This window comes from Aegilops tauschii, chromosome 6 (assembly GCF_002575655.3).
Source record: "Aegilops tauschii subsp. strangulata cultivar AL8/78 chromosome 6, Aet v6.0, whole genome shotgun sequence".
Lineage (NCBI taxonomy): Eukaryota > Viridiplantae > Streptophyta > Magnoliopsida > Poales > Poaceae > Aegilops > Aegilops tauschii.
This window is the reverse complement of record NC_053040.3, coordinates 203,265,354-203,277,040: the sequence shown is the minus strand read 5'-3', so window position 1 is coordinate 203,277,040 and position 11,687 is coordinate 203,265,354. Positions and strand designations below refer to the sequence as shown.

General features: G+C 49.1%; 1 protein-coding gene across 1 annotated transcript; it reads right to left on the bottom strand.

The window, feature by feature from the left end:
* Positions 1–1,936: 1,936 nt before the first annotated feature.
* On the bottom strand, positions 1,937–2,479 carry LOC109736843 (uncharacterized). The gene has a single exon (XM_020296093.1). The coding sequence runs from the start codon at positions 2,477–2,479 to the stop codon at positions 1,937–1,939; it is 543 nt and encodes a 180-aa protein (XP_020151682.1).
* Positions 2,480–11,687: the final 9,208 nt, after the last annotated feature.

The window sequence follows — 11,687 nt, the reverse complement described above, 5'->3', positions numbered from 1 at the left end:
CACGCTCCGGTGAAGCACGAAGAAGGCTCGGGCTGAGTCCGGGAGGCCCTTGGAGCCAGGCCTCGTGAGCTGCTGCGGTCGCGCGGGCCGCTTTTGTTTAACCTTTCCTTTCTTCCTGCATCTGAAAAAAGTGGGGGGGCCTGCAGGGGCGTGTAACGAACCATGGTATCTGTGCTATATTTATTATTCTGACGTTGCGCTGCAGTGTTCACGCTCCAAATGAATATGGTAGGATAACTTGGCTTTGACGTACCCGTGGTAGTTTCCCTCCTCGCGAGAACGCGTGCTTCATTACCTAGTGAGGCCCTCTTTGCTGCCGGCTCAAGGGTCATCGATCTCAGGAGGCATCATGAAGCTGCGGGGTTGTTAGAAAGAACTTGGTCAGGTGTCCTATTCTTCCTTCCATGAGCCCTCAGGCACGAGCCAGTCGTGGCTTGGTGCACCTCGTCACAGTACCCGGGGGGCATGGACTTCAAGAGGGTGCGTAGATCAAGAGTGTCCTTGAGGGCGTCTCGTGAGGATAGAACAAGCCTGAGCTCTGAGGGAGCGGGGCTACGGCGAAGTGTGTTTGTGGTGCGGGGCGAGCCCGTCGCACGCACACACCTGCCCAGCCCCCGCGCGCGAGACGCGCGAGAAGGAGCGACGGGCAACTGCCGCTTCTCCTTAACCAGGACCAAAGCGCAAAAGAGAAAATGAAGGGGAAAGCCAGTTGGCAACTGAAAACACGCGAACTCCAAATTTCATTAAAAGGTTGCAAATCAGCTACAGAAAGCAAATGAACAGCCGCGTCCGGCACCTAATCTAGTCTTCTCACTAGTGCGGAGCTAAGTGCTGCCACTAGGACGTGGGAGGGAGCCCTCGAGGCCGGAGGGCGGCACTCTGGAGACTCCGGGGCGTGTACAGCCCCACTCGTTATTACGTGAGAGTGTCACGAGCAGAGACCTTCACAGGCACTGGGCCTTGCTTCATGGGTAGAACTTCCTGAGGTGCTGGATGTTCTAGGCGTTCTTGATGGGGATCCCATCCTACGTCTCTAGGCACGCGACGCCAGGCCTGGAGATGCGGGCGACCCTAAATGGGACCTCCCACATGGGTGAGAGCTTATGCAGCCCTTCCCTGGAGAGGACCCGCCATAGGACGAGATCACCCACCTCGAGCGTCCTGGAGTGGACACTGCGGCAGCGATACCGCCACAGCGCCTGCTGGTACCTTGCCGCTCAGAGCAAGGCTTGACGGTGGTCCTCCCCCAGCACAAGATCCATCCCCCGCGTAGCGTCCTGGCGTGCCTCGTCAAACGCCAAGACCCGCGCGGAGCGATGCCTGGCCTCATGTGGGAGAACCGCTTCAGCTCCATAGACGAGGAAGAATGGAGTTTTGCCGGTCGGCTTGGTCGCAGTGGTGCGGATGGACCACAACACAGACTGGAGCTTGTCCAGCTAGCCCCTGCTGCAGGCTTCGAGCTTCTTCTTGAAAGTTCTTGCTTTGAGGCCCCTCGGGACCTCTGCGTTCGCGCGGTCAGCTTGTCCGTGGCTCCTGGAGTGTGCCACTGAAGTGTAGCATATCTGCATTCCAAGATTAGCACAATATGTTTTAAAGAGGTTGCTGGTGAACTGCGAGCCGTTGTTGGTGATGATGCGATTAGGGACTCCGAATCGGCTAACGAGGGCCTTGATGAACTTGACCGCTGAGCCGGCCAGGATGGTATGGACTGGCTCCACCTCCGCCCACTTGGTGAATTTGTCGATGGCGACGTAGAGGTAGCGGTAGCCCCCGGCGCTCATGGGAACAGTCCCAAGATGTCCAGCCCCCAGACCGCAAACGGCCACGAGAGCGGGATACTCTGGAGGCCCTGAGCGGGCTAGTGGATTTTCTTGGCATGGAACTGGCAAGCTTCACAGGATCTCACCAGCTCGGTCACGTCGTAAAGTGTCGTGGGCTAGTAGAACCCACTGCAGAACGCCTTGCCCACCAAGGTGCGCGATGACGAGTGATGTCCACAATCCCCACCGTGTATGTCGGTTAACAGCTCGCACCCCTGCTCCCTTGAGATGCATTGCAAGGAAACATCATTTGGTCGTTTTCGGTATAGCTCACCGTCCTGAATACAGTAGGTTGTGGCCTGCCGAGCCACGCACTTTGCATCTTCCTCGTCCTCCGGCAGGGTTCCCTGCAGCAGGTATGCCTCGAAATCTTCGGTCCAGCACCCCTCTTGAGGCTCGAGCACGAGGAGCAGGCGTGCTCCTGAAGTAGGGCCGCAGGCGGGGGCTCCCGAAGTTGGTGGCAGGGGAAGCTCCTCCTGAGGCGGTGTTGGCTCTGCAGCCAGAGGGGCTGCTGAAGGCTTGAAGAGTCGCTCCTCGAAGACGCCGGGATCCTGCGGTTGGCGTTTGGACACTCTCTTGGCGATATCATCAGCTTCCTTATTCGTGCCGCGAGCTTCATGCTGCGGCTCTAGGCCCAAGAATTGCTTCTCCACTTGCATACCTCTGCCAAGTATGCCTCCATGTGTTCATCCTTTGGCTCATACACCTTGTTGGAGAAGTTGACGAGGAGTTCGGAGTCGCCCTTGATGGTGAGGTGCTTCACACCTAAGGCGGCCGCGGCCTTGAGGCCGGCGATCAGGCCTTCATACTCCGCAATGTTGTTGGAGACCTTCTCGCCACGTTGGAAGCAGAGTTGCATGGCATAGCAGAGCTTGTCTTGGGTGGGCGAGATGAGCACGGCTCCGGCCCCCCGCCATGGCGTGCGAAGGCGCCGTCGATGTACATGACCCAGCCGTCTGGAACTTCGCTCCCTGGAGAGAGGGACCGGTCCTCACCTGCTTCAGGCCCTGGGGCGTCAGTCCATTCTGCCACGAAATCGGCGAGCGCGGCACCCTTGATGACCCTGGTGGTGCTGAACTCCAGTTGGAATGCCTACAGCTCGAAGTTCCATTCGGCGACCCTTCCCGCAGCATTGGGGCCCATGAGCACTCTTTCTAGCGGGTAAGCTGAGACGACCTTAATGGGTGGCCTTGGAAGTAGTGGAGCAGCTTTCGCGAGGCGACGAGGAGCGTGAGTAGGAGCTTCTGTGGCATGGGGTAGCGTGCTCGCGCATCGCGCAGTACTGTGCTGACAAAGTACACCGGGTGCTCAATGAGGGCGGAAGTGTTGGTGGAGTCCGAGACCTCCTGAGGCTGGTGGGCCTCAGGAGCCTGGTTTCCTGTGGGGTCAACCGCAACCTCAGGAGCGCCGTCTTGTGGGGCTTGGTCATCTGCTGGCACTGCCGTCACCTCAGGGGCGTCGTCTTGGTGCTGCATCATCCCGACCGAGTGTGTGGCGTCGTGTGCCTGGCTCCTGGCCCTAATGAAGTCACGCAGCCCGCCAGCTTTTGCATTTCTTTTAGAGTTTGCGGTGGGCTCATCTCTTCTATTGCCTTGACCTTCTCCGGGTTCGCCTTGATCCCTCTGTGTGACATAAGGAAACCCAGCAACTTACCTGAGGGGACGCCAAACACGCATTTCTCCGGGTTGAGCCGCAGGTCCACCTTGCGCAGGCTGGGGAATGTCTCCTCCAGATCCTGGATGAGGGTCCTTGCCTCCCGAGATTTTACCATGATGTCATTGATGTAGGCCTCAGCATTCCTCCTGAGCTGCTGCCCTAGGGCGATGTGCATCAACCGCTGCAAGGTTGCCCTAGCATTACGCAGCCCGAAGGGCATGCAGGTGTAGCAGTACACCCTGCATGGGGTCAAGAAGGTCGTCTTCTCAACGTCTTGCATCGCCATCTTGATCTGGCGGTATCCCGAGAAGGCATCTAGGAAGCACAGTGCGTTCCTTCCCGCCTTTTTGGGCACGACGACCGGGTTCGCTAGCCATTCGGGGTACTGCACCTCACGGAAGACACCAGCCTATTGCAACTTGCGAGTTTCCTGGACGATGAAGGACTGCTTCTCCATGGACTGCCGTCGTGCCTTCTGCTTCACCGAGCGTACGTTGGGGCTCACCCTCAGGTGGTGCTCGATTACCCCCCTCGGGACCCCAACCAGCTGCTTGGGCTACCAGGCGAACACCTCCCTGTTCGCGCGCAGGAAGCCCACCAACGCTTCTTCTTGACCCGGGGCGAGGTCGGTGCCTATGGTAAAGGTGGCTCCTGACGCCCCGTCCTCATCGACTGGTACATGCTTCTTCTTGGCCTGATCTTGAGAGAACAACTACTACTTTATAGCCGGCGTAGCCCCCGGGACCTTAGAGGCCCTTCCTGCTTCTGGCCGCGCGGCGGCCACGGCCCTGAAAACAAGCTTGAGAGCTGCCAGTGCCTCCTTGGTGTCCCCAGCCACGGTGAGGACGTTGTTGCTTCCGGGCATCTTCATGAAGTTGTAAGGAGGGTGAGTCGCCGCCATGAACTTTGCCAGGGTTGGGTACCCGAGGATGGCGTTGTACGGAAGACCGATGCGGGCGATGTCAAAGTCGATGAGCTCAGTGCGGTAGTTGTCGCGGGTGCCAAAGTTGACAGGCAGGCGGATCTACCCCAGGGGAGGTGGAGCCGTCGACGACTCCAGAGAATGGCTTGGTGGTGCGCAGCCGGCCGAACGGCATGTGAAGCAAGCCGAAAGCTTCCACAGAGAGCATGTTGAGGCTAGCTCCACCATCGATGAGGGTTTTGGTTACCGCCACATTGTAGATGGTGGGGGTGCAAAGCATCGGGAGCGCGCCCGGGCCCGCCGTGGTCGCAGGGTGGTCCCTGGGGTCGAAGGTGAGGTCGGCGCTGGGCGACGCCCATCCTGGAGGAGCTCCCTGCTGTACGTGGGCGGCACCCACTTGGCGAAAGAACTGCTTGACGTGGCGGTCTGAGGTCGGTGCTTGAGATCTGCCAAGGAGGGCTATGACAGCGTGGGATGACGGTGCCGCGAAGCGCGCGACGAAGAGGCCACACAGCTCCTCCCAGGTGGCCACAGAAGACCCTTGGAGGCTGAGAAGCCAGGCGCGCGGTACATCGGTGAGGGCCATGGGGAACCAGTTGTCCATGACCTTGTCGTCTCCGACAGCCGCCCAAATGGCCTCCTTGTAGGCCAGGAGGAAACCTGCCGGATCCGCCGCGCCGTCATAGCGAGGCGGCATTTCTGGCTGGAATTTGGGCGGGCACTATACATGCCGCAAGGCGGGGGTGAAAGCTCGGATGCCCGCGGCGCCTCCGCGCACGCTCGTCGGTCCGGCCGGAGAAGCGGTGCTTGTCATGGGAGCAGGTTGGCGAGGCGAAGCGGGCGGAGAGGCAAAGCTTCGACGAACCCCTACCTAGCGCACCAAATTCCAGATCCGGGGTTCCACAGACCCTTGAGAGGTTCGAACTCTGGGGTGCGTGCGAAGAACTCTCTCTTCTCGGTTTGCCTGCAACGATTCCATGGCCTAGCTCGACGAACCCAAGGGGCAAGGGACACAGCAGTTTATCCTGGTTGGGGCCACCTTGCGGTGTAATACCCTACTCCAGCTTTGTGGTGGATTGCCTCGAGGGGCTGAGGATGAACTAGTACAGTGGATGAACAGCCTTAGGAGGAGAGGTGTTCTTGAGCTTGATGAGCTGGTGATGTGGTCGGGTGGAATCGGTCCCTCCCCTCTATGGTGTTGGCTAAGTCCTATTTATAGTGGCCTTGGTCCTCTTCCCAAATGTAGGCAGGAAGGGATCCTACAACGGCCAAATTTGAAGGGGAACCACTAGTACAACTTATCCTGACAATAGTAGTCTTTGCCTGCAAAAGGCTCTGGTGGTGACGCTGCGATGGGCTCTGTGATGACCTCCGTCCTACCGTCCTGGCGGTCTTGGTCTCGTTGCACCAGTATAGTAACCTTTGCTTGATTCCACGGGAACTTCACGCCTGCGCTTGCTCCTTAGCACCAGAGAGGAAACATGTACACTACGCCCGCTGGCGCCCGCCTAGCCTTAGTCGTCATGGCTCACGTCATATGAACCTCGCGAGGTGCACCTTGCATTGATATGTCCGCTTCTCAGGAGCCAGCCTAGTGAGGCCGCCCTCAGGGAGGTCTTGGTGTCGTCCGCCTCGCGAGGCTTGGCCCCTCGCGAGGGTCTTGAGTTATTGCTGCCGAAGCTGGGCCGTACCGGGCCGTTGACCGAGCCACGCCGTGGGCCGCAGGCAGGCAAGTCTGGGTACCCCCGTTCCCAGGACGCCGACAGAAGTTTTTATTATATCCTTCTTGGATATCTATCACTTTGGGACTAATTTTCATGTGCTGCTTTTGATAAGCTCAAACAAATATAAGTGAAGATCATGAGCATAATATTTCTTTCTCTCAAATTAATTTAAGTGAAAAAAGAGAGAATTTCTTTAAGATTTTTTACTAAATCTCAAATAAATCTAAGTGAAGCAAGAGAGCATTTCTTCAAAAATAATAAAGCACACCGTGCTCAAAAAGATAGAAGTGAAGCACTAGAGCAATTCCATAGCTCATAAAGATTTAAGTGAAGCATGGGGAGCAATTCTAACAAGTGATGGCATAATTTTGGCTCTCTCAAATAGGTGTGTCCAGCAAGGATTCAAGACTTAAAATAAAAAGCAAAACAAGCAAAGACTCATATCATACAAGACGCTCCAAGCAAAACTGATAGTATGTGACGAATAAAAATATAGCTTCGAGTAAAATACCGATGGTCATTAGAAGAAAGAGGGGATGCCACTCGGGGCATCCCCAAACTTAGTTGCTTGCTTCTCTTTGGATAATAGCTTGGGGTGCCATGGGCATCCCCAAGCTTAGGCTCTTCTTACTCCTTATTCTTTCATCCATCGTAACATCACCCAAAACTTGAAAACTTCAATCACACAAAACTCAACAAAACCTTCGTGAGATCCGTTAGTATAAGAAAACAAATCACTACTATAAGTATTGTAGCAAACCAATTCATATTTATTCTTACATTATATCTATTGTATTCCAACTTTTCTATGGCAAAAACTCAAAGAAAACCACAGAATCATCAAAACAAGCACACAACGCAAAGAAAACAGAATCTGTCAAAAACAGAACAGTCTGTAGCAATCTGGATATTTCGAATACTTCTATAACTCCAAAAATTCTGAAAAATTAGGACCACGTGAAAATTTTGTATATTAATGTTTTGCAAAAATAATTGGTATTTTATCACACTTATGTTAAAAATGAGAATTATTTTCATGAGCGCGACAGTTTCTGTTTTTCAGCAAGATCAAATCTACTATCACCCAACACGATCCTAAAGGCTTTGCTTGGCGCAAACACTAATTAAAACAAAAAAACACAATCATAACAGTAGCATAAGTGTGCAAACACTCAAGAATAGAAAGCAAAAAGCAAAAATAAATTTTATTCATTGGGTTGCCTCCCAACAAGCGCTATTGTTTCACGCCCCTAGCTAGGCATAAAGCAAGGACCTAAGTATTTTCATCCGTAGTTTTGGAAACTTTTGTAAGGGCTTTCTCAAACCCGGGAGGCTCTTTGTGCTTCCCTAAATTCTCAGGAAAAGAGACCATCTTTAGATCTAAAACTAGACCATGATGGCGCGCATTGCCGCGCCCGTCTATTTTGACAATAGAATGATCTTGATATTCCTAAAATATAGGGAGGCACAAAGCATGAAAGTAAAATTTATTTGAACTAATATATAGTTATTAGCATACAAGTACATTTGCCTCACCCATATATGTATTCCTTAGTAATTGAATACTTGCAAACAAAATAGCACACAGAGCAGAAAGTTTTCAATTATGTCCAATAAAGTGACTAAGGTGGTGGTGTGATGTAGTTTTGATGACCCAAAGTCTTCTCAGAATATGAGGGCGACCTATAGTATTTCATCAACATAAAGTGTTTAGCAATTTGGATTTTCTAAAAGATATTGTGTATATATATCCACATAGAGATCGTATATGTGTAGGATGTGAATTTTTACAAGGCAGGTATTTACTTGAACAACACCTTCCTTGTAAGATATTTATTTCCGTGAGCTGCGTGCACCCATTCCCTGCAAATAACTTTGTAAAATATATTTATGTTTATGTTTTTTTGTATATGCCACTTCCTAATAATTATGTGGCTGCTACTCCCTAGTACCCAATTAGTTGGCAAATACCGTTATCCCCAACTTGCTTCAGGCACAATTAGGGATAATGAGACTGCAAGAATCTCGGATCTACTCAAGGAATGGCATGCACAAATCCAGAAGATTAGCCGTATATAGAAAAAAGCTCGGCATGCTATGGCAGCATTTGGCCGTGGACATAAGAGAACGATGTGTTGGCATGCAAATGTACCATACGAGATTAGCATTTTCATTAGCGATGATTGTAAAACTGTTATCACTTAATGAATAAAGTGCTTTCCCCCTGTAAAAAAAGAGAGGAAAAAGCTGTAGCAAAGAAATACAAATGCAATCTCATGGAGAACCATCCCAGAGAAGTTGTACTCATACTACCTGCAACAAATGACAGCGAAAAAAATATTCAATCAAATAACAATAGGGTGGAGGAGGGGTTGTCCACACGGAATTGAAAGCACATCCAACGGCCACAAATGCCCAATAATGTAGATCCAACTATTAGCGCCCGTCCATTTTTTTCAATTGGAATGGATTGGACTTGCATAAATATATAGAAACATGAAACATATAGGTAAAAGTTGCGTAAAACAACTGACATATCGACAAAAAGGTAACTTCGTAGCAAAATAAAAATAAGTATGTACCCCTATTTTTGATTTCGTTTGTATTCTACATTGTGGACCAACAGATAAATCTAGGCGATTAGCTTGGATTGCAAGAAGAAGTGCACCAATGAAACTGAAAAGGGACCGTGCCATATGACATATCAATACAAGTTCAAGTGAAAAATACAGATATAATGCTTCTGTATAGAGAAAACAGAGATACCACATGATGAAACTTTTGGGACTAGATTACAACAACCAAATATGTTTTCCAGATACACTTGTATTAAATCTGACAAAAAAAGGATGAATGTGCTCGTGGGAGAAATTGTAATAGTAACACGCATACATGATACGAAATTCATGAACTTCATATGGTAAAAAAAATTAAGTTACATACTTTGGAGTCTTCAATGTTATGTGGGCAAGAAAATCAATAATACATCTTTGTTTTAAAATAGGTTTTGATTAGTAAGAGAACACCCACCAGTTCTAAAAATAACATTGACATAGACACCATATTGTAAAGAATAGAGTGGATTATCTCAAGAAATGTTCAGTGATATGGTGGAGGCATATATTTCCCGTATATAAATAGATGATCATGATCTCAGTATTTAGGTCAAGTCAAACATGAGGAATATTCAACTACTTTCCCTCATGACACATGGTTTTAATTATCTCTAGACATGGCGCTGCAACTACAGAAGGAAAGTAAAAAGGACTAACAGAACATACATAATAGCAAGGGCTTCTAATGGTATAATATTATAGGTATTGTTGCCGTTGAACTTCCTGTACATAGGAGCAAGATAACAAGAAATAATATAAACTCTTGCATGCAACAAGATGGCTTAGCAATCAAGAGCCGGGAAAATAAATCTTATAGGTACTTGATGTTCTTGATATAAGAAACTGAATTTTGGATGCTCCGGCCAAGGTGACTCTCTCAGATGGGAATAGGACCAGAAGCTGTGTTGTTCCGCAATAGCATGTACAAGAACAACAGACACAATCACTTCTGATCACTATACCTTACAGCGAAACAAAGCAACCTGGACTGTCAAGACACCAGCGGCAGCTCACCGTCACCATGCAAAACTAGTCGCCGTCGCCACCGCTTCCTCATTCTTCTCTTGTGATCAGAAATTGTGCATACTACGAAAAGGCCAGGAATATAAACTATAAATCTACTAGAAAAATCACCTTCAGAGAGCCATGTAGCTGCCTTTGGATGTATCCCCAAGGAGACATAGAAAACGGGAGACCGGGAGACGATATATAGATAGGAGCAGTAGGGAGGTGAGGGGACTACAGTGGAACTCCATTATCGACGGCCAGGGAGTAACACACCTTTACTACCATTAATGGGTTGTAGCAACGACAGTTTAACACATCAATTCGATGGAGCACTTCAATGCCCGCCCAAGCTGCTGCGGGACGACTCCGCTCGCTCCATCTTCTTTCTTCCTTTCCTTTTCTACTTTTATTTAATAAATATAATAAGGAAATTCACTCCAGTACAAAAAAAGGCATGGCTGTGTCCGCGCGGACGAGATGAGAGACGCCAGTGGGGAGAGAGAAGCCAGTCAGTCCCAATTCAAGGAGGGATGCCCAAAAAATTTACGGGAGCAACGGCCCACTATGTTTACCTGTTCGTGGTCAAGAAAGAAAGCAAGCACGTGAACGACTTGACCCAGATCACACAGCCAAAAACATATAGCTATGAAAGATCCAATGGCTGAAAATGCAAATGGCCTGAGAAGGCTGGAAAGGTGCGCGGTTATAATGTATTTAAATATCCAATCGCTTATTACAAAGAGTAATCAAGGTATTCATGCGATTGATACTACCATTAAGATGTTAGAGGGGTTGGTTATATTATTGCAATTCAACCATATGTTTGTGTAAATCACCAAGTTTGTCCAACATTTGAACTCCCTTTGGGGTAAAAGAAAACCCCTTATTTGGAGGTGGAACACCCAAAATTCCTTCTAGTATTTCATAGGCAGCATTAGCATCAAGCTCAATAAAATTCCCTTTAGCGGCCAAATCTAAAGAGTTGTCTATGATGCAAACCCAATCCTATGTAAAAATTACGAAACAAAATCTTAGCGTCCCCCTTTAAGTTGCAAACACGATAGGATTCCATTAGCCTATACCAGGCATCCTTCAAATTTCCTCCTTGTCGTTGCTTGAAGTATAAAACTTCAAAATCTGGTGACAAAGGAGGAGTAGAAATGCTAGCCATTAAGACTAAAAAGAAAGAACACTGATAGATCTGGCAAGAAAATGGCAAACAAAAAAAAGGCGAATAAAACGGCAAATTTTTGTGAAGTGGGGGAGAGGAAAACGAGAGGCAAAATGGTAAATCATGTAAATTTCTAGGAGATGAGATTTGTGCTTAGAAACCTGGTAGATGTTGATGATGTCTCCCCGGCAACGGCGCCAGAAATTGGCGAGTTGTCGGGAGACTATCTTGACTTGATCCTCCCCGGCAACGGCGCCAGAAATTCCTTTTGATGCCTACTAGAACTACGTCGGTATTTCCTCAAAGAGGAAGGGACGATGCAGCACAGCGATGGTAGGTATTTCCCTCAGTGATGAGACCAAGGTTATCGAACCAGTAGGAGAACCCAGCAACACTACGTAAACAGTACCTGCACACAAATAACAAATACTCGCAACCCGACGTGTTAAAGGGTTGTCAATCCCTTTCGGGTAACGGCGCCAGAAATGGCTAGTTGACGGGGTAAAGTTGTAATAGATTGGATAAATAGATCGCAAATAAAATAAAGTGCAACAAGGTATTTTTGTATTTTTGGATTAATAGACCTGAAAATAAAAGCAAATAAAAATAGATTGCAAAGGCAGATATAATAAAGAAGAGAGCCGAGGGCCATGGGTTTCACTAGTGGCTTCTCTCGAGAAAAATAGCAAACGGTGGGTGAACAAATTACTGTTCGGCAATTAATAGAACTTCAAATAATCATGACGATATCCAGGCAATGATCATTATATA